The sequence below is a fragment of the Lutra lutra genome, chromosome 8 (genome assembly GCF_902655055.1).
Source record: "Lutra lutra chromosome 8, mLutLut1.2, whole genome shotgun sequence".
Taxonomy (NCBI): Eukaryota; Metazoa; Chordata; class Mammalia; order Carnivora; family Mustelidae; genus Lutra; species Lutra lutra.
The window spans coordinates 14,579,113-14,601,624 of NC_062285.1; the positions used below are offsets into that span (position 1 = coordinate 14,579,113).

At 35.0% G+C, this 22,512-nt stretch overlaps 1 protein-coding gene across 1 annotated transcript in view; it reads left to right on the top strand.

Annotated features, from left to right (window-relative positions):
• LOC125107624 (ankyrin repeat domain-containing protein 26-like) overlaps positions 1-22,512 on the top strand; it is a 129,189-nt gene that overhangs the window by 61,531 nt on the left and 45,146 nt on the right. The window contains exons 20-27 of the mRNA XM_047742906.1: positions 645-727; positions 3,180-3,328; positions 5,972-6,139; positions 8,035-8,068; positions 8,627-8,768; positions 13,792-14,005; positions 15,691-15,874; positions 18,515-18,667. Of these exons, the coding sequence (XP_047598862.1) occupies positions 645-727; positions 3,180-3,328; positions 5,972-6,139; positions 8,035-8,068; positions 8,627-8,768; positions 13,792-14,005; positions 15,691-15,874; positions 18,515-18,667 (1,127 nt within the window). The remainder of the gene's footprint in view (positions 1-644; positions 728-3,179; positions 3,329-5,971; positions 6,140-8,034; positions 8,069-8,626; positions 8,769-13,791; positions 14,006-15,690; positions 15,875-18,514; positions 18,668-22,512) is intronic.

The following is a 22,512-nucleotide window of genomic DNA, read 5'->3' on the forward strand; positions in this document are numbered from 1 at the left end:
ATACATAAAGAAGTAACTTACAGTTCAGGTGGTGAAGATGCACTAGAAAAATCTGTATAGTACTAATGTAGCCCCAAAGAAAGAGGTCTATTTATCTAGGGAAGGGTAGCCTTAATCAAGGATGACTTTACGTAGCAGTCTGTGTCCTCTAAGGTGTGAAGAAATTTGTCAAGTGTAGAGGAAAACATTTTAGGAATGTTTACATTCATCAGGGAAATACACCCGTAGGAAGGTTTTACACTGATACAGGCATAAAAAATACCAATAATTTTGGAAACCATGAATAATGTTGTAGTTGAAGCTTAGGGTGTTGTTTAAGAGATACTGTAAAGAATAGTCTGTTGTGATTTTATATCTATCTGCTGCATTTAAAAAATTTGTTTCTGACTGTTTTGTTCATTGGTATTAGGTGGGTGAATTTGTGAATGATTCTTTGAGATGTTTGTATGCCTTTAAACTAGTGACATTTAGTATTTCCCAAATGGTTTGTTGAAATTTTTGATAATTAAAAGTATTTCTTAAAGTAAATATTCAGCTAAAGATTAATTTAAACTCTTAATTGATAAGATGTTGTTTTCTATTTTTATGAAGGTTATAGCTTTTATCTAACCATTCTAATTTGTCCATTTTAATGAAATATATAGATTTTTCAGCAGAACTAGACTTAGAAATGACAACAGAAAAAGAGGAAGAAAGTCTTAATGAAAGTGAAAATAAACAACTGCAGGTATATACAAATTTAAATTTAAATTTCCAGTTTTATATTGTTTTCCCTGCTTTAAGAATGTAACATAGTTCAAATGAAATTATCTTCTGAACAAAATATATTGAAGTTGATAGATTATAATTTAATATTTAGTTTTTATAAAATTTTACAAGTTACCAAATTTAAAATATTGTTAGAATTTATAGTAGCTTATAGTTAAACTTTATCCTTGGAATTGGACCAAAAAAATTCCTGAATATTGTTTGCTTCTTCCATTTTTGTAAGTTTTTACATGCTAAAAAGGTAACATCAAATACTGAACCGTATGTTTAAGCAGTTGAAATTATGAGCAGTATAACAATGATGACTACTGACTTAGACTCATGTAGAAGGAGTGGTTCTTAGTGGTTCTTAATGTGCAGTTCTCAGTGGTTCAAAATGTGCAGTTCTGTTTTGCCAGTCACTAATGCCAAGATTAAAGGTTTATTTTGCCTTGTGATCTCTGTGTAGTTGACTTCAGCGAGTAGGGTCATAAAATCAACACAATTGCCTATCATAGAATCACACCTTCCAGGATGGGACCTTTGTAGTTGGGTAATAAACAGGCACATTTTCAGTTATTTCATTTCAGTATAGGGAATCTGTAAGTATTATTAACATTTTTTCTTATCCACTCTCAGTGGACATTACAATAGCTGGATACAGGCAGATAATTTATAGTGATGTATAATACTATCATAGTATATAATTTGAATTAAAATTTAGGAATTTATTTTTCTTTCTGATTGATGTTTATTGATTTTGGCTCCTAATAATACACTTGCCTATTCTCTAGTTATTAATCTTTAAAAAAAATCCTCAAATGCACTTTGGGGGCTCACTGTTTAAGGTATGGTAAGATAAAATGTTTTTAAGTTTGTAACATTGAAAATCATGTAATTCATTTTTTGGTAGATGTAACGTGTAATGAATTATTTAGTTTAAAAAACTGACAAAGTTAAGATTATGGATTTGTGTTTTTCTTCTGTTTCAGCCTAGGGCAAGTTATTTTTCGCTTCTTAGTTACAATCCAGTGACTTGGGAGCAGCTTAACATAGATTAAGAAATTTAACAGTTAAATTTTAATTATTTTCTAATTTTTTCTTTGTCCATACTTGATTACTTAAGGATAGAGTTATTTTACAAACATATATGCTGACAGGACATCTGAAAATCAAATACAGCACTTTAACTTTCCATTTTTGTATCTGTCAAAAATGGCCCCAAAACCAGGAATGAATAAGGAATGTGATAGGACGATATATTTTTATATTCAGAACATCCCTCTGTTCAAAAGTGTGAGGACATGTGGACCAAACAAGACAAATTAGAGTGGAAAAATAAGTTAAAACTCATCACCAGAGAGTTAAAGCAGAAGTTTGGTGAAATTTGTGAAAAAAAAAAAAAACAAAAAAACCAAAATTACTGCTTATCCTAAGGAAGAGTCACTACATGGTCCCTTTAAAGAAGAAGCAAACTTAATGGAAATACCTACTAATTTGACAAATGATAGACTTGATTGTGAGAAAAAAGATGCATTTGCAGTGCCTGTCTTTGTTGTACTTCAGGCATTACCTGAACAGAGTGAGTCTAGGCTCGAAAATGTCCTTCTTTCTCATTCAACCTCGGATCATAGTTGCCGGTCATCTTCTGATCTTTCCTTAAGTGAAAATAAATCAGACTCTGAAAATGATAACAAATCAGACTTTGAGCAGATTTTTAACAAAAATGAATTTTGATAGTGACAGAGAAAATAAAAAAGTAAGGAACCCATGGGTTACGTTTGAAGTGAAAGAAGACCAAGAGTTTGACATGCAAATGGCAAAAAGTATAAACCAAACTAGTTATTTTGAAGATTTTATTTATTTGTCAGAGAGAGAGTGAGAGAGAGAGAGTGAGACAGCGCGTGTACACAAGCAGGGGGAAGTACTGGCAGAAGAAGCAGGCCTGAACTCTGTCCCTGGACTCTGGGATCATGACCTGAGCCCAAGGCAGATACTTAACCAATGAGGTACCCATGCGTCCCAGTTCCTCTCTTTATTGAAACAGAAATGAAGCAGAATTTATAAAAATTGCAGTTACTTGTAATGATAAACACAAAATATTTTTAATCAATTAAAATTATGACAAACTAAGAGTCAAATGATATAAATAATGAAAAAAAGTTCTGGGATCCCTGGGTGGCTCAGTTGGTTAAGAGCCTGCCTTTGGCTCTGGTCATGATCCCAGGATCCTGGGATGGGGTCTGCATTAGGCTCCCTGCTCAGTAGGGAGCCTGCTTCTCCCACTGCTGGTATCTCCTCCTGCTTGTGCTCTCTCTCTCTCTGATGAATGAATAAATAAAATCTTTAAAACATGTATAATTAATGAAAAAAAGTTCATTTTAATGAATAAACTAGTAACGATTATCCTTCGTATCAAAATTCTATTAAAGATTGAAGAAACGGAGAAGCACCAAAATGATGAAATGGCAGTATTGGAAAGCATATATGCTTCTGCTGCTGCTGGACTAATGCATCCAATAGGGAGTGGAAAAACTGATAACAACCTATGTCCTATTACGGAAAATGAAGAATCTGATGGGTAAGCCTATAGCAATATTTAAATAGTAGGTAATTATTATTTTCCTATAAAACAAATTCTAGTTGGAGCTAACATTCATGATTAACAAATTTTATGTTTTTTAGTAAGGTTATTTCATCTTGGATGCTAATCAGAAAAATTTAAATAATGAGATACCATTTTTTGCAATCATAGTGATAAATATTTTATTAAAAAATTAACAACCAAAGTTAGCAAATGTGAAGAAAAGGGCATTCTTATACACTGTTGTTAAATAAAATTGGTAAACCCTTTCTGAAGGGTGATTTAGCAGTGTGTTTAAAAAATTTTAAATATTCTATGGACTCTGAAAAACAATCTGAAGGGTTTGAAGAGGTGGGGGGGTGGGAGGTTGGGGGAACCAGGTGGTGGGTATTAGAGAGGGCACGGATTGCATGGAGCACTGGGTGTGGTACAAAAACAAGAGTACTGTTATGCTGAAAATAAATTAAAAAAATGATAAAAATTTTTTTTAAATATTCTGACCCCTTATCCCAAGAACTTCATTGCCAGGACTAGATCCTATAGAAAAACGTGACTTGTGTGAACACACACACACACACACACACATACATTCTAAGGACATTTATTATACATTTTTATATATATAAAATATGACATACATTAAGGATATTTATTATAGCATTATTTTCATATAAAAAAGTTGGAGATAGTCTAAGTATCTGTCAATAGGGAAGTAAATTTTCACCCCTGTAAAACAATGTAGTATGTGACTGTTGGAAAAAATGAGTTTAGGTCTACAAGGTACTGATTGTTTAACAAAGTATATTTAAAGTTTTTGTTTTGGATGTCATGTTTTATGCAAATTTTAGAATACTTTTATTTACTTATTTATTTTTCTATCCCAGCATTTCTTTTTCTTTCTTTTTTTTTTTTTAATTACGCTATGGTAGTCACCATACAGTACATCATTAGTTTTTGATGTAGTGTTCTGTGATTCGTTGTTTGTGTATAACACCCAGGGCTCCATGCAATACATGCCCTACTTAATACCCATCATTGGGCTCACTCAACTCCCCCACCTCATTCCCCTCATTCCCCTTTAAAACCCTCAGTTTGATTCCCAGAGTCCATAGTCTTTCATGGTTCATCTCCCCCTCTGATTTTCCCCCCTTCATTTTCCCCTTCCTTCTAATTCCTCCATGCTATTCCTTATGTTCCACAAATAAGTGAAACCATGTCATAATTGTCTTTCTCTGTTTGACTTATTTCACTCAGTATCATCTCCTTCAGTTCCATCACGTTGATGCAGATGTTGGTATTCATCCTTTTTGGTGGCTGAGGAATATTCCATTGTATATATGGACCATATCTTCTTTATCTGTTCGTCTGTTGAAGGGTACCTCTGCTCCTAACACAGTTTGGCTATTGTAGACATTGCTGCTTTTTTTCACTACATCTGTATCTCTGGGGTAAATACCCAGTAATGTAATTGCTGGGTCTTAGGGTAGCTCTGTTTTTAATATATATATATATATATATTATATATATATAATATATATATATATACTATCTCTATAATAAATATATCTAATATATATATTAGACTATCTCCAACTTTTTTATATGAAAATATATATATGATTAGATATTAGATATTAATATATATTTATATAAGATTTTTATTTATTTATTTGACAGAGAGAGATCACAAGTAGGCAGAGAGGCAGGCAGAGAGAGAGAGGAGGAAGCAGGCTCCATGCTGAGCAGGGAGCCCCATGCAGGACTCGATCCCAGGACCCTGAGATCATGACCTGAGCTGAAGGCAGAGACCCAACACACTGAGCCACCCAAGCGCCCTGTTTTTAACTTTTTGAGGAACCTCCACACTATTTTCCAAAGCAGCTGCACCAACTTGCATTCTCAACAGTGAAACAGGGTTCCCCTTTCTCACATTCTCTCCAACACTTGTTGTTTCCTGTCCTGTTAATTTTGGTCTTTCTAGCTGGTGTAAGGTGGTATCTCAATGTGGTTTTGATTTTAATTTCTCTGATGGCTAATGATGATGAACATTTTTTCATGTGTCTGATAGCCATTTGTATGTCTTCATTGGAGAAGTGTCTGTTCATGTCTCTGCCCATTTTTTGATGTGATTTTCTGTTTTGTGTCTATTAAGTTTGAGGAGTTCTTTATTAGATCTTGGATATCAGCCTTTTGTCTGTAGTGTCATTTGTGAATATTTTCTCCTATTCCGTGGGTTGTCTCTTTGTTTTGTTGATTGTTTCATTTGCTGTGCAGAAGCTTTTTATCTTGAGGAAGCCCCAAAAAGTTCATTTTCACTTTTGTTTCCTTTGCCTTTGGAGACATGTCTTGAAAGAAGTTGCTGTGGCCGATGTCGAAGAGGTTACTGCCTATGTTCTCCTCTAGGATTTTGATAGATTCATGCCTCACATTGAGGTCTTTTATCCATTTTGAGTTTATCTTTGTGTATGGTATAAGAGAAATGTCGAGCATTTATTTAAGAGAGAGGGATAGAGAGTAGGAGAGAGCATAAGAGGGGAGAAGGCCACTGAGCCAAAGGCAGTGGCTTAACCAACTGAGCCATCCAGGCTCCCAAAAACATTAGTTTTTTAATGGATATTTTAAATGGATCTTTTAAAATAGTGATCCTGCTTTGGATATAAAGGAAGTAAGGACAGAGGATAAAGAAAAACAAACATCAAAAGAATCTGTGATTACATCAAGGTTTGAGAAAGCCCTTTCTCTAATTTCTTGTCCTCTGCAAATGAATGATGACAGCACTTCAAGTGGAACGGATCTGGATGAAGGAAGGTAAAATCTATAAATTCTTTATTTCCCTCTGAAGGAATTTTAACAGTGATTACTTTTTATGGAAATAAAATGCTGTAGTGTAAGTATAGGCGAAGACAAGAAATACTCAAGTATATCAGACACACTGCTTGAAAGGTTAAGATGAGGACAAGTGACTTTGACAAGGAGCAGTTTCAACAGTCACCATGGAAGCTGGACTGTAATGAATAAGTATAAAGAACTTCTTAGAGAATTTTTATGGGGATAGGTAATAGATAAGTGGATGATAACTGAAAAAGAATGTGGAGTTCAAAAGAATTTTCTTTATTTTTTAATTTTAAGATGGGAGCTTTTAGAATACTTTTGTATGCTCCTGAAATGATCCAATAGAGATAGGCATGGTTATTTAATTTAATTTTGTTCACATTTCCAAATGTTAGAAAGCTTATTGATTGTATTACGTTCTTTTAAAGATGATATAGTAATTGTCCTTAGTACTCCTATTCATGTAGTTTTGTGGCAAGAAATTGTTTATTCAGAATTGGTTCCACAGTGGAGTATTGTCATAAAATTGAATATGCAGATACTATCATTCATTGATTTAAAACTATACGTATAATAGTAAATATACAAACCTTAGGCCATTCTGAATAGAACTAATCATTCCTTGATAATTTTATTTTATTTTTTATTTTTTTAGATTTTGTTTATTTATTTGACAGAGATCACAAGTAGGCAGAGAGGCAGGCAGAGAGAGAGAGGAAGGGAAGCAGGCTTTCTGCTGAGCAGAGAGCCCAATGCGGGACTTGATCCCAGGACCCTGGGGTCATGACCTGAGCTGAAGGCAGAGGCTTTAACCCACTGAGCCACCCAGGCGCCCCCATTCCTTGATAATTTTAGATATTCAGTGCCTTTGACAGTATCATGAATGGCTATCGTTTTATTAGGGACTTTGAATTATCTGGTCATATTTACTTAATATTTGTTTAGATTCTGGGGGAAGGGGAAAGATTTTATTTATAATTGAAAAATAAACTGTCTATCATAGATTATTACTTTTGGTTTATAAAGTTCTAAATTACAAAAGCCGAAGATTCCTGTACCAACAGAGTCATTGACACATATATAGTATACTCAATAAGTGTCTGTTTGTGAATAAACAGTTGAATGAATAAATGAATGCCCATTGATCAACTTCTGTAGAAGAAGCAAATCTTGAGTTGTTTGAAAGTAGATTTTCAATATTGCCTACATATGAAGTCTTTTTATTTAAAAAAATGGTTAAGATTTATGAATTATTATTTACAATTATAGCTAGAAATGGAATACTAATAGATTCATTTGCTATCAGATTACTTAAAAACACTTAAATATTACTTTCACCGTATACTGTAAAACATGTGTTTTGAAGGCACATTTCCTGGATTTGAATTCTGGGCCTACTCCCGACCACCTGTACCAGCTTTGGGAAGTTACTTTTTTCTGTGCCTCATTTTCTTCCTGTGTAAAATACCTAATATAATTACCTACGTTTTGTAAGATTGTTGTGAGGCTTAAAATACCTTTAAAACATGTGAAGTTTTCATAATAATGCATAGTATTTACACAGTAGATCCTCAAAACACTAATATCATGATTATTAAAAAAGGGTTTCTTCCATATAAGAACTTAACTTGCACTTTCCAAATAGTTTTTAGAACCAGTAAAAGCTTGTTTTTATTGAAAATGACAACAAAAAATGTGGTATGTTTCTTTGTATCAAATAATGCAAGTAACGTTATGATTTTCCTTTGCTCAGTTTGATCTAAATTTAATGCTTTGTTAACATTATTAATAATATAGTTTAGATATGTTTAGATATTCCTTGTATTTTAAGTATTTAATATTTGCCTGAAAAGAATTGTTTTTTTTTTTAGATCTGCAAAGAGAACATCTAGTGACGAGGAAGAGGTAAATATATATGTAGAAAAATTTTTTCTTTTTTTAATTTTTAAATTTTTATTTTATTATGTTATTTTAAAAAATATTTTATTTATTTATTTGACAAAGAGAGAGAAATCACAAGTAGGTAGAGAGGCAGGCAGAGAGAGAGTGGGAAGCAGGCTCCCCGCTGAGCAGAGAGCCTGATGTGAGACTTGATCCCAGGACCCCGAGATCATGACCTGAGCCGAAGGCAGAGGCTTAACCCACTGAGCCACCAAGGTGCCCCATTATTATGTTATTTTGATAAATAATGTTTATCAGAAATATTATTCCATGATAAAAAATTCCTTTAGGAAAGGTATAGTGAAAAAAGAGAAAATCTGCCTTTGTTGTACAGACATATACTTTGAAAAAGTTGTTCAGAAACACTAGTTATTGATAAAGGTCGTTTTGATAAAAATCAGTCCTTTTGAAAGTGCCTTTTTTTTGCTCTTATAAAGAGATACGGGTATTTATCATCTCTCTACAGTCAGTATATTTTATCAATATTTAGGGGACATTTTGAAGTATATTATTTATTTGTAGGTCAAAAAGCAAATTGATTCTATGGATGACTTCGATGACTTAACTCTGTCCTCTGAAACAATTTCGGAGGGTTTCCACGTGCCTTGCTGTAATTATATGACTTGCATGTCGCTAATTGAACAACATGGGATGGATTGTAAAGGTAAGACCATTGTGTAAATATGAAGCCTTTGTATGTACATTAGTATAGTAATATGTGCACTTCTTGTCTAGTGCTGTGCCATACAACACTGATGTGTTATGGAGCTACTCATCTCAGAAATACGTTTTATATGAAAATAGAGAAATGTTGAATACTCTTAGCCAAAGAGCTGTAATTTCCACTATACTTTTCGTCATGGGAATGGCACACCTGAAGTGTGTTAACTCTCCTCTTCTGTGCCTTCACCTAAGGTCAGGTTACCACTATATTTGTCCTAGAATACTGAAACAACCTCAGGACTGTTTTCCCTGTCATTCCAGCCCCCAGAATCTTGGTCTACTCTGCAACCATAGTTACCATATATTTTTAAAAATTTATATTTCATCACGTGACCCCCTTGCTTAAAGCTTAGCTATTACTTCTCGTCGTTCTGGGCTGAAAGACCACAGTTCTCAGCCTCATCTTGGGTTGTTTCATATCCTTCTTTCCGTGTCTCAGCCACTGTTTTAGATATTTTTCCTTACAATAGAGCTCTTTTCCCCTCAACAGCTTAAGTTAGGACAACACATGTATGAAGTGTATAATTTGATAGTTTTGACATGTGTATATGCATGTGAAACCATAACTGTAATTCAGGCAGGTAATAACCCTTAAGTCTCGCGTCTCTTTGTATTCCCTCATTATGAAACTGCCGAATGGTTTTCTAAAGTAGTTGCACCATTTTCAATTGCCACCAGCAATGTCTGAGAGTTCCGATTTCTCCCTATATATTCATGAACACTTAGTATTGTCAATTTTTTAAATCTTAGATGTTCCGATGGGTCTGTAATATATGTGTCATTATGGTTTTAATATACATTTCCTTAATAACTTATATGTTGAGCATATCTTCGCGGGCTTATTTGCCATCTGTATATCTTCTTTGAACTGTCCAAATCCTTTGTCATTTTAAAAAAATTAGGTTTTCTTACCTGTTGAATTTTGAGAATTCTTTGTATATTCTAGATATAGTTCCTTTATCACCTGTATTTTTTTTTTGCAAAGATTTTCTCCCAGTCTGTGACTTTTCATTCTCTCAGCAGTATCTTTTGAAGAGCAGTTTTTCTTTTTGATGAAGTCCAGTTTATACCTTTGCTCTTTTATGAATTTTTGCTTTTGGTGTTCCTATATGAGAAATCTTTGCCTAGCATAAGGTCAGAGGTTTTCTCTCCTGCTTTCTTTTAGAAGTTTTGCAGTTGAATAACAAAGTTTTGTAGTTTTAGGTCTTACATTTAGATCTGTGATCCATGAGATCCAGTTTGTATTCTTCTTTTTTTTTTTTTTTATTAGATTTTATTTGTTTATTTATTTATTTGACAGAGAGGGAGAGCATGAGCAGGGGGAATGGCAGGGTGAGGGAGAGGGAGAAGCAGGCTCCCTGCTGAGCAGAGAGCTGGACACAGGGCTCGATCCCAGGACCCATGGATCATGACCTGAGCCAAAGGCAGCCACTTAACTGACTGAGCCATGCAAGCGCCCCCATTTTGAATTCTTTTTTATTTATGATACAGGGTATGGGTCCAGGTTTATTCTTGAACTTGGTAAGTTTACTTATTAGTTCTAGTAGCTTTTTAAAAAATTCTGTCAGATTTTTTGATAAACCAAAGTTTGTCAAACTTTTTTAAACTACTATTTTACTAATTTCTTAAGGTGGAGCCAAAGGTCATCAGTTTGAGGCTTTTCTTTTTTAGTACATACATTCAGTGCTATAAATGTTCATGTGAGTGCTGCTAGCAGGATTCCAGAAATTCTTATGTGTTATATGTTCATTTCCATTCAGTTCAGAATATTTTCTAATTTCTTTTTTCTTTACTTCTTTGACCCAGGGGTTATTTAAAGATTTTATTTATTTGAGAGAGAGAGAGAGAGAAAGAGAGAGCATGAGCTTGGGGGGGAAGCAGACTCCCCTTGGAGCAGGGAGCCCATTGTGGGGCTTGATTCCAGGACCCTGAGATCATGACCTGAGCTAAAGGCAGACACTTAACTGACTGAGCCACCCAGGCGCCCTGACCCAGGGTTTATTTAGATGTGTGTTAATTAGTTTGCAAATATTTGAGTATTCTCTAGAGATATTTTTATTCTTGATTTCTAATTTGATTTCTTTGTGGTCACAAAACACACTCTTATGACTTCAGTTCTTTTGACTTACTCCTTTTATTATAATTTATTTTATGACCCAGAATATCGTCTCTTTTGATAAGTGTTCCATGGATGCTTGAGAAGGACAGTGGCGTTCAAGTCTACTATGTCCTTGCTGATTTTCTGCCTACTGAAATCTCAGACTATAATTGTGAATTTGCTTGTTCCTCTGAAGTTCTGTCAAGTTTTACTTTATGTATTTTGAACCTATTAATACATGCATAAACATTTAGGTTTATTATGCTTCATTTAGTTGACTCTTTTATCATTATTAAATGAACTTATTTATTGCTGCTAATGTTTTTTGTTTTGAAATCTACTTTGTCTGGTATTAATGTAACCGCTCAGGCTCAGCTTTCTTTTGCCAAGTGTTAGTGCGGTCTATCATATTTCTGACCTCTTAACACATTTGTAGTTTTGACATTTAAAATGCATTTTTTTAAATAGGTGGCAGATAGCTGGGTCTTCCTTTTTTATCCATTTTGACAGTCTGCCTTTTCATGGAGGCTTTTAGACCATTTTCATTTAAGGTGATTATTGATGTAACTGATTTGAATCTATCATCATGTTGTTTGACTTCAATTTTTCCTTTCTGCTCTTCATTCCATTCTCTTCTTTTTCTGATTTCTTTTGGATTGAACAAGTAATTTTTATGATTTAGTTTTATTTATGTGTGTATGTGTATGTATGTATTTTGCTTACTAGCTATAACTCTTTAGCTTTGCTATTTTGGTGATTAGAGCCTAAAGTATATGACTTAAGCATCATAGTCCTCCATCTAGTAATGTTATAACACATCATATGTCGTTTAAGAAAATTATAAAGGTTTACTTCCTTTTCTTCACTCCTAGCCAGATCCTTCTGGATCTGTGGGTTTATAGTTTTCATTAAGTTTAGAAGGGTTTTGGCCATTTTTTCTTTTCTCTTTTTAAAGATTTTATTCATTTATTTGAGAGAGAGAAGGAGAAAGAGAGAGAGTGCATGAGCCAGGGAGGAGTGGCAGAAGGAGGGGGAGAAGCAGACTCCCCTCTAATCGGGGAGTCCAACACTGGGCTTGATCCTAGGACCCTGAGATCATGAGATCATGACCTGAGCTGGAGGCAGACGCCCACTGACGAATCCACTCAGGTGCCCCTATCATTTTTTTCTTTGAATATTTTTTTCTAGTTCCTTTTCTCTGCCTCTTTGGAAATTGTATATTAGCTTCTCACAGTTTTCAGATGTCAAATTTCAGTCTTTTATTTTGAGCTGTCTAATATGTGTTTATTCCAACCCAGTGTGTTTTTCATGTCTGACATAATTTACATCTCTGTAAGTGCTATTTGGTTTTTTAAAAATTAGCTTCTATGCCTCCACTTACCTTTTTATGCTTTCTTTGGAATTCTAGCTAAGTTAATGACAAACAGTTTGATCCTTTCCTGCCCTGCTCTTATGAATTGTTAGGTGAATCCAGAGTAGTGTTCAGCCTAGAGCTGATAATTCCCCACTGCTGAGGCACGACCTACTTACTCTATTCATTGTGCTGCGGGTTATGAGTGTTTCCAGCATGGCTAATGGGGATAGATACTGCCCCTGGTGCCATGTAAGCTCCAGGCAGGGTGTCCTCTGCTCTTTCCAGACGGATCTTTCCCTTGGTCACAGGAGATTTCCTTACGGGCATGCATTGGTTATTACTCTTCTGATCTCCGGGGTTTGTTCTTTGTTCTGCTTTCTCCTCGCCAGTGCTTTGACCTCTGATCTCATCTGTCTTGGTTTCACCAGACTCCGTTTCATCACCTCAACTCAGGGAGTCTGGTGGAGTCTGTCTCAGTTTCTTCCCCTGTGTCATGGCCTGGAAATTGTCCCAAGGTAGTGAGCTCTGGTATGTGTTAGGCTAATTTCTTGTGTTTTCAGGGATCATTGTCCTTCATTGCCTGAATTCCTTTTTCTTGAAAATGATTTTAAAGTGTATTTTACCTGTTTTTGTTTGGCTTTTTTCAGGTAGGAAGATAAATCAGTACCTGTCACTCCGTCTTGGCCAGAAGCAGATTGCAGTAGAACTTTGGCACATGCTACAGACCATCTTTAATGCTCTCCCTCCTCCTCTGCTCATGTGCTTCCCGCTCCTCCTTCATTTCTCAGAATAGTTCCTCAGGGAAATCTTCCCTTCTTACCATAGATCAAGTTATGTTCTGTGATCATAGAACTCTTTTATTATAGGAACTATCTGAATTTCTAATTGTGTTCTCCTTCACTAGACTTTAAGCTGAATAAAAGCCAGAGATCTGCAGAGCTTAGTGTAATATCTTTTGCTTTTTAAAAAATTTTATTTATTTAAGAGACAGAGTGCATAAGCATGGGGAGGGGCAGGGATGGGGGGAGAAGCATACTCCCCACTGAGTAGGGAGCCCAATGTAGAGCTTGATCCCAGGACCCTGAGATCATGACCTGAGCTGAAGGCAGATGCTTGACCAACTGAGACACCCAGGCATCCCAGTAATATATTTTATATTGAAATAATTCAATATATATTTGTTTAATGTATGAATGAGTGAATGTGAAAGCATACAGTCCTTTATATGCCAAAAGTACTCATATATTTTATTTCTTTTTCTTTTTTTATATTTAATTAATTTATTTGAGAACGAGCATGACTGGGGGTGTGGGAAAGAACAGAGGGGGAGGGAGGAAGGGGGGAAAGAATCTCAAGCGGACTCCATGCTGAGTGGAGCCCAGTGTAGGGCTCGATCCCACGACTCTGGGATTATGTATGACCTGAGCCGAAACCAAGAGTCAGATGCTTAACCAGCTGAGCCACCCCAGTGCCCTATATATTTTATTTGCTTTTGTGTTTTCTCTGATGTAGATTCTGTCAGTTTACTGAAAATCCAGGATACGGTTCTTTCATATGGGAGATTAATAGAACTTAAAAAATATCACTGTGGACAACTTAAAAGAAAAAATAAAAAAATGGAAAATAAGGCTAAGGGACTGCAAAAGGAGCTATCAGAAAAAAAAGAAATGCTATCGAACTTGGAGCTTCAAAAAGTAGAATGGGAGCAAGAACTCTGCAGTTTGAGGTATGATTTCTTGGTTTTAAGGAAATACTTGAACTGTTTACCTTTTTTTTTTTTTTTTTTTTTTAGTAGGCTCCACACCCAATATATGTGGGGCTTGAACTCAAGAGTGAGATCAAGAGTCATATGCTCTACCAGTTGAGCCAGCCGGGCACCCCTTGAATTATTTACTTTTATCTACAGATGTGTAGAAGTTTTGAAATTGCTAACTTACCTTCTGGGATTTTATAGGGAAGAAAACATCTTTAGTATTGTGAAGTATGAGATTCTTCAAAATAATACAGCAAGTTCTTAACAGTGAATACTTTTAATAATTTAATGAATATTCCAAATCATAATTTTAATGACCATATAGAAATCTACCATGTGGAAACCTCATTATTTACCAAATTGAATTTTGGGTTTTTTACCCCCATTTTTCTATACTTTAATTAATGCTGTAAGGAATGTTTTTTATCTAAATCTGTTTCGACATTTCTGGTTACTTGGAATAAATTCTTCGATGTAGTGTTGTTTACTTAAAGTATAAAAATTTTTAAAGAAGGTCTTTGATCCTATTTTTAAAATGTTCTCAGGGAATTTTATAGTAATTTATATGCCCATTAACAGAGTATAAAATGGCCATTTTTCTCAAGACAGAAAAATTTTATAAACTAGTTTTAAACATACGCAGTGATTAAAAGGGGAAATAGAAAATGATTACTGCTGTTTCTTTCAGCATCTCTCTTATATGTTGATGAAACTAATTCAAAAGTCTATGCTGCAAGCATATATTACTCTTTATTATTTACTTAATATAGATCCTGTGTTGTTATAAAAGGAGTTTTCAAATGATTTATTAAATGGATAATAGGGGAAACAAATAATACATTATATGTTAATTAAAAAAAAGAAAACGGATCAGGGGCACCTGGATGGCTCACTTGGTTAAGTGTCTGCCTTTCGCAGGTCATGATCCTGGGGTGCTGGGATTGAGTCCCCCATTGGGCTTGTTGCTCAGTGGGGAGCCTGCTTTTCCTTCTCCCTCTGCCTGCTACTCCACCTTTTTGTGTTCTCTCTATCAAATAAATAAAATCTTTAAAAAATGAAATGAATAATAATCAACAAGGTAAATTGAAGGTATTGCAGAAGAAGAAACATAAAAATCGTAGGGCAACAGATATTCGACTCCCTAGCCTAGTCCTGGATCACAGTAATCTGTGGGTGTACGTTGTGTAAATGCATCTGCAGATGCTGTCTTACACTGCCGTACCTGTGATGTTTCGTGAAGTAGCAATTTACTTGTAGTGAATTATAACTTCTTTATAAACAGGAACTTCTCTTTTTAAATAGTAACTGAATTATCTCTTCTAATGGAGGAGTAATTACGAGTATGTGGAAAAAATAATAATTTTCCATTCTTTCTTGAATAATTTCAAAATTCCTTTCCCTACAATATCTCCCAGAGATGTCTCCCAGAGATATTAGTACTAAGCAGCATAATGCTTTTTCACTGCTTCTTTTCAACTATATATATCTTTTGGAAGAGATTGAAGTGAGAAATTAAAAACATGAGCCCTAGAAAGGAAAAAAATTGAGAACATATAAATTTCATTTGGATAATAAACCAGCATATGTGGCACCAGATCATAGCATGAGCTTTTTATTGTTTACAAGACAAATTTTAAAATAAGCACATTTATTTGCAGATTTACTTTAAAACAAGAAAAAGAAAACAGAGGAAATGCTGAAATGTTATATGAAAAGATTCAGGAGCAACTAACAAGAAGAGAAGAGCAGTATAAGAAAGAAGTTGAAATGAAACAAGAACTTGAATTTAATCTTAGAGCACTAGATATGGAATTGAGGACTGTAAGAAATAATTTCAATCAGGTAAGTCTTTGATAAAAATGGCATATTTCCATCACTATTATTTATAATATCCCTTTGATTTAATGTATATTACTTAGGTATAAAATAGATAAAAAATTTAGTTTTATACTAATAGGAACTATGATATTTATAGCTAAAATCATTAATTTATTGGAATTCTTGGCTTCTCATATAAACCCTATGTATATTTTCTGAATGAAGGGATGGAGGGTAAATTGAGATAAATATGCATGTTGACTTTTTTTTTTTAAGATTTCATTTATTTTTAGAAAGAGAGAGCATGAGTAGGGGAATGTGTAGAGGGGGAGGGAAAGGGAGGGATAAGAATCTCAAGCAGACACTTGAGTGCAGAGCCTGACTCAGGGTTGGATCTTAAAACCTTGAGATCATGACCTGAGCTGAAACCAAGAGTAGGACACTTAACCAACTGAGCTACCCAGGAACCCCAGTTTTGGATTTTTTATATTAAAATTAGGCTAAACCACCTTGAGACTATGATGGAATTAGTTAAATGTTTTGTAAAGAAATTTTATTTCACATACTATATCTACCTATATTCACATACTATATCTACCTATATATCTATGACAAATTTAGCTGTCATTTAAATTAAAATTTGAGTTATTGATGTAAGATAAAAATCCTTGTATTTAAAAAGGTGGCTACTTTTGAACATTTTTTTTAAGTTCTCTTAACCTTTTGACTTTTTTTTTTTTAACGGTGTTATCCAGAATCCTAATGAAAATATGTCATTAGGTTGTGGAAGAAAGGTATTATACTGAAAAAACAACTTTGTCGAGAACAGAATATTACAAGATCGAATTCTAAACAACCACCTTTGCAAACAAAAGGAGATAGAGGGGCACCTGGGTGGCTCAGTGGGTTAAGCCTCTGCCTTCAGCTCAGGTCATGATCTCAGGGTCCTGAGATCGAGCCCCGCATAGGACTCTCTGCTCTGCGGGAAGCCTGCTTCCCCCTCTCTCTCTCTCTGCATGACTCTGTGCCTACTTGTGATAACTCTCTGTCAAATAAATAAATAAAATCTTTAAAAAAACAAAAAACAAAACAAAACAAAAAAACCAAAAGGAGATAGAAATGGATAACAAAAGGAGTTCTGGGGTATTTTCTTTAGTTATTTTGAAGTACACATGTGTATGTATTTGTATGTATATATATTTTATTTACTGAAATTATTGTTTTTTCTCTGTGTGTGTGTGTGTCTACATATATGTATGTGTATATATATAATTTTTTTTTAATTTTTTTTATTTTTTTCAGCATAACAGTATTCATTATTTTTGCACCACACCCAGTGCTCCATGCAATCCGTGCCCTCTACAATACCCACCACCTGGTGCCCCCAACCTCCCACCCCCCACCCTATAATTTTATATATATACATATATATATATATTCTCCATGTGTGTATATATGTATACATATATATGTATATATATATGTGTTTGTATATATATATTTTCTCCATGTATATATTTATATATATTTTAAAAGCCAACACTGCAAGCATAGAGGATTTTTAAAGCATGCGTATTTGAAATTGAGATTCAATTAAGTGGATTAACTTGACAGTTAGCTCGAGATTTCCCAAGTGAATTGAATAAAAGTACAGTATCTCAGTACTTTTTATACATATATAAGTATATATTTATAGTATAAATCTATGTATATGTGTGTATACATATATATTTTATATATTTATACATTTATGCAAGCTATACATAGTAGCTTTATATACATTTTAGGTTGGCATAATTTTATTCTTATTTATATAAATTTGAATTTTTAGTCTGAAATCATGTATCCTATGACCTTTTAATCCTTTGAAGGCCCTTACTTTTCATTAAATCATAATTTGGGACAACTGTGATGAGCTTTAGCAAAACTGTATTTGATTTAATCTTCCCACTGCTATTTATAATTTTTTAAGCAATTTTACAAATACTTTGCTCATTTCAAAGCTCAGTTACTATCATTTGGGCATAAGTTTGTCCAACGCAAAGTGAATTGTATCTCTGAAATTTATTAATTGGGCATTGGATCTCCATTTTTCAGATTTTCAGATTAATTTTCAGATTAATGAGGGGTGGCAGGATTCTTGTGTAGCAGGAATGGAGGTCAGGGAGAGAGGTGAAAGCCAGGTCATCTAGGGTCTTGAAGGCCATTAGAATGACTTCACTTATGTTCTGAGATAGTTATCTATTAAAAGGATTTGAGCAGAGGATTGAACATGTGAAGAACTCTGACATTAATTTAAGCCTCTAATAGAAAAGAGGGAAAACATTTCATAGTGTAGAATTTACCAGTGTTAGTCCCACCTATATACCCATTTCTTTTTGAGACTTCAGTAGATTGGGAAGCTTTGGGAAAATTCACCCACAAGGAAAGGATAGTGGGGCTGAATTAATTAACTAAGTAACATAATACTGACTAGGCAGGATAACATCTTTTTGTGTCTTTAACCAAATTCATTAAACAGCCATAATGTGTACATGTTAGGAAAAGGAGATGAATTGATGTTTGTAGTGAAATTTTCCAAGTACATAGGTTAAAGTTATATATTGTTAACATAATTTAATAGTAAGATGATTTATAAAACCAGTAACAGAAATGTCTTATTAGGGAGCTGTGAGACAACTTCAAGAAGAACTGGCCGATACCCTAAAAAAACTGTCTACGTCGGTGGCTTCACTGGAGGAGACATCACGTTGTCGTATGAATTTAGAAGATGAGGTAAAAGACTTAAAGGAAAAACTGGCTCAGAGTAGGAATCAGGTATGTATGCAATGTAACATGTCAAGTTAATCTGTAGTTGGTTAAATAATATGAAGTGTTTTAGGATGCTTATTTCCATGGACCACTTCCTTCTGTATTTTCATTATAATTAATTTAGTATAATTTTAGTATCTTCACAATGTACTTATTTCTTAAACTTTGACTTTGATTCTGTTATTTGTGTTATACATTTTTTTCTTATAGTAGTTACCCTTAGGAAAGTTGAAACTTACACATCATTCCTCACAGAAATTGGGACTTTTTCCCTACTAAATAATTTTTTTAAAAGACTTATTTATGTATTTGTGGTGGGGGCGGTCGGAGAGGCAGAGGGAGACGGAGAGAATTTCAAGCAGACGCCTGACCAGCACAGAGCCCCCCCCCATGCTGGCTTGATTCCATGACCCATAAGATCATGACCTGAGATAAAATCCTGAGTTGGATGCTTAACCAACTGAGCCACCCAGGTGCGCTAAATAATGTTTTTTTAATGCTATCTCTGTTACCATCATGAGCTAAGCCGTGTAAAAGCAGAAGATAATGTTTAATAGATTGTTTCAGAAAATTGTCTTCTTTCTCATCTTCACTTTTTTGAATGGATACAGAATCTGTACTGATTTCAGGATAACTTGTACAGAAGAGTGATTTCACAAACCAGTTGGACTTAGGCATTTCCTTCATTTTCTTTTCCTTTTCAATATATAATAAATGCACAGAAATATTTAGATCATGCATACTATATACACCCAAAAGAGAGAATTAAGAAAATTATCTAGGTCTTGCCATTGGATTTTTTTTAAAGCTTTATTGAGATGGAATGCACATTCCATACAATTCACCCATTTAATATGTGTAGTTCAATGTTTGGGTATATTGATAGAGTTGTGCAACCATTACTGCCATCAAGTAGAACGTTTTAATTACCCTGAAAAGAAACCCTTAATCCTTGCCCCCAGGCTCAGGCAACCACCAGTCTACTTCCTGCCTCTCTAGAGTTGCCCATTCTGAATATTTCATATACAGGGAATCACACAGTGTGTGGTCCTTTGTGACTAGCTTCCTTCGCTTAATGTTTTTGGGGTTCATCTGTGTCATAGCATGTATCAGTGCTTCATTCCTTATTATCAAACTGTACTCCATTGTGGGCTAAAACCCTTGTTCATTCATCATTGGATGCACCTTCGGGTTGTTTCCACTTTTTGGCCATTAATGATGCTGCTGTGAACATGCATTTAGTCATTGTCTGGACATCTCTTTTTATTTCCCTGCCATCACATTTTATCCTGTCAGTTAACTGGGTTGATTTCACCATCTCTCAGTCTTTTTTAAGAATTAACATATAATGTATTATTTGTTTCAGGGGTACAGGTCTGTGATTCATCTGTCTTACACAATTCACAACATTCAGCATAGCATATACTCTCCCCAGTGTTCAGCACCCGGCCACCCCATCCCTTGCACCTCCCTCTCCTCCAGCAACCCTCAGTTTGTTTCCAGAGATTAAGAGTTTGTCTCCCTCCCCGGTCCCATCTTGTTTCATTTTTTTCCTTTCCTACTCCCCAAACCCCCCATGTTGCCTCTGAAATTCCTCGTACCAGAGAGCTCATATCATAATTGTCTTCCCCTGATTGACTTATTTCGCTCAGCATAATACCCTCCCTCTAGTTCCATCCACGTCATTGCAAATGGCAAGATTTCATTTCCTTTGATGGCCGCATAGTAGTCCATTGTGTGTATATACCACATCTTCTTTATCCATTCATCTGTTGATGCACATCTAGGTTCTTTCCATCATTTGGCTATTGTGGACATTGCTGCTATAAACATTTGGATGCACATGCCCCTTCGGATACCTACATTCGTATCTTTAGGGTAAATACTCAGTAGTGTTGCTGCTGGGTCACAGCGTAGCTCTATTTTCAATTTCTTGAGGGACCTCCATGCTGTTTTCCAGAGTGGCTGCACCAGCTTACATTCCCACCAACAGTGTCGGAGGGTTCCCCTTTCTTCGCATCCTTGCCAACGCCTGATGTTTCCTGACTTGTTAATTTTAGCCGTTCTGACTAGTGTCAGATGGTATCTCAGTGTAGTTTTGATTTGTATTTCCTTGATGCCAGGTGATGTTGAGCACTTTTTCATCTGTCTGTTGGCCATTTGGGTGTCGTCTTTGCAGAAATGTCTGTTCATGTCCTCTGCCCATTTCCTGACTGGATTATTTGTTCTTTGGGTGTTGAGTATGATAAGATCTTTATAGATTTTGGATACTAGCCCTTTATCTGATATGTCATTTGCAAGTATCTTCTCCCATTCTGTCAGTTGCCTTTTGGTTGTGTTGACTATTTCCTTTGCTGTGCAAAAGCTTTTGCTCTTGATGAAGTCCCAGTAGTTCATTTTTGCCCTCTCTCCCCTCCCTTTTGGGGATATTTCTAGGAAGAAGTTGCTGCGGCTGAGGTCAAAGAGGTTTCCGTCTCTGTTCTCCTCAAGGATTACGATGGATTCCTGTCTCACATGGAGGTCTTTCATCCATTTGGAGTCTGTTTTTGTGTGTGGTATAAGAAGATGGTCCAGTTTCATTCTTCTGCTTGTGGCTGTTCGATTTTCCCAGCACCATTTGTTGAAGAGACTGTCTTTTTTCCATTGGACATTCTTTCCTGCTTTGTCGAAGATTAGCTGACCATAGACTTGAGGGTCCATTTCTGGGCTCTCTATTCTGTTTCATTGATCTATGTGTCTGTTTTTGTGCCAGTACTACACTGTCTTGATGATGACAGCTTTGTCATAGAGCTTGAAGTCTGGAATTGTGATGCCTCCGGCATCAAGCCCTGCATTAGGCTCCCTGCTCAGCAGAGGGCCTGCTTCTCCCTCTCCCTCTGCAGATCCCCCTGCTTGTGTTCTCTCTGTCTGTCAAATAAACAAATAAAATGTTAAAAAAAAAAAACCCACAAAAACTTAATTATGTTGAGCATCTCATCTCTTTATGTGTGTTATTATCCATTTCTATATCTTCCTTAGAGACTGAATCAATTATTTTGCCCATTTCTTTATTGTCTTTTCATTATTGTAAGAGTTATTTGTGTCTCCTAAATACAGATCCCTTATCAGATATAAGATTTTCAAATCTTTTCTCTTATTCAGTAGGTTTTCTTTTCACTTTATTGATGGTGACCTTTGAAGCAAAGACGTTTTTAATTTTGATGAAATATACTTAATCTTTTTTTGTCTCTTGGTGTCATATCTAAGAAACTGTTGCCAAATCCAGTCACAAATGATACACCTATGTTTTTTTCTGTGAGTTTTATCGTTTTAGCTCTTAGGTTTTGAGTTCATTTTGTATATATGTTATGAGGTAGAGTGCTAATTTTATTACTTTGCATGTGGATATCCATTTGTCCTAGTACCATTTGTTAAAAAGACTATTCTTTTTTAAATTTTTTTTATTTTTTAAATGTTTATTTTAGAATAGATTCAGATATACAGGAAAGTTGCAAGACGTATATAGAGTTTCTTTTTTTTTTTTTTTTTTAATTTTCACCTCTATTTTTTTTTTTTTATTTATTTTTTTCAGTGTAACAGTATTCATTGTTTTTGCACCACAGCCAGTGGTCCATGCAATCCGTGCCCTCTCTACTACCCACCACCTGGTTCCCCCAACCTCCCACCCCGCGCCCCTTCAAAACCCTCAGATTGTTTTTCAGGGTCCATAGTCTCTCGTGGTTCACGTCCCCTTCCAATTTCCCTCCACTCCCTTCTCCTCTCTAACTCCCCTTGTCCTCCATGCTATTTGTTATGCTCCACAAATAAGGGAAACCATATGATAATTGACTCTCTCTGCTTGACTTATTTCA